The 761-nt window shown below is 41.1% G+C and overlaps 1 protein-coding gene across 1 annotated transcript in view; it reads left to right on the plus strand.

The window, feature by feature from the left end:
* The window catches only part of LOC102202208 (C-X-C chemokine receptor type 3-like), a 10,978-nt gene that overhangs the window by 5,773 nt on the left and 4,444 nt on the right, over positions 1 to 761 (plus strand). The window contains exon 3 of the mRNA XM_013911614.1: positions 213 to 599. Within this exon, the coding sequence (XP_013767068.1) occupies positions 213 to 599 (387 nt within the window). The remainder of the gene's footprint in view (positions 1 to 212; positions 600 to 761) is intronic.

Raw genomic sequence — 761 nt, forward strand, 5'->3', positions numbered from 1 at the left:
AGATAGATAGATAGATAGATAGATAGATAGATAGATAGATAGATAGATAGATAGATAGATAGATAGATAGATAGATAGATAGATAGATGATAGATAGATAGATAGATAGATAGATAGATAGATAGATAGATGATAGATAGATAGCACCACCATGTGGTAGAAAACATTTGTGCTGAAACCAAATTAACGGCCTTTTCTCTGTCTGTCCACAGATGATGGAAGATGAAAAGATTACAGTGACAGTGGAGGACCTTGACTGGTCTGATTTCTATGAAAACTATAACTATTCAGACTCGAATGGCGCTTATGAAGGGGGTGATATTTGCGACCTGACTGAGACTGTGAATTTTGAAGCTGTGTTCATACCAGTTCTGTACTCTGTGGTGTTTGTTGTTGGTCTACTTGGGAACGGATTGCTGTTGGGAATACTGGCTCGGAGTAGAAAGACCTGGAGCGTAACAGATACCTTCATCCTCCATCTGGGAGTGGCAGATATCCTGATGCTGGTGACGCTGCCCATCTGGGCAGTACAGTATGCCCAAAGTGATGGATGGACTTTTGGTACTCCCCTGTGCAAGATCAGTGGAAGTGTTTTTACAGTAAGTATTGTGCAGGAATAAAGTAGTACAAAATATCTGTACTTTCAATTATTTAGCGGAGGTGTCTCTCATTGATTTCTTTAGATTAACTTCTACAGTGGGATCCTTCTCCTGGCCTGCATCAGTCTGGACCGCTACCTGTCCATCGTCCATGCTACACAG

The sequence above is a fragment of the Pundamilia nyererei genome, unplaced genomic scaffold (assembly GCF_000239375.1).
Source record: "Pundamilia nyererei isolate P.nyererei 1_Seehausen unplaced genomic scaffold, PunNye1.0 scaffold00067, whole genome shotgun sequence".
Classification (NCBI taxonomy): domain Eukaryota; kingdom Metazoa; phylum Chordata; class Actinopteri; order Cichliformes; family Cichlidae; genus Pundamilia; species Pundamilia nyererei.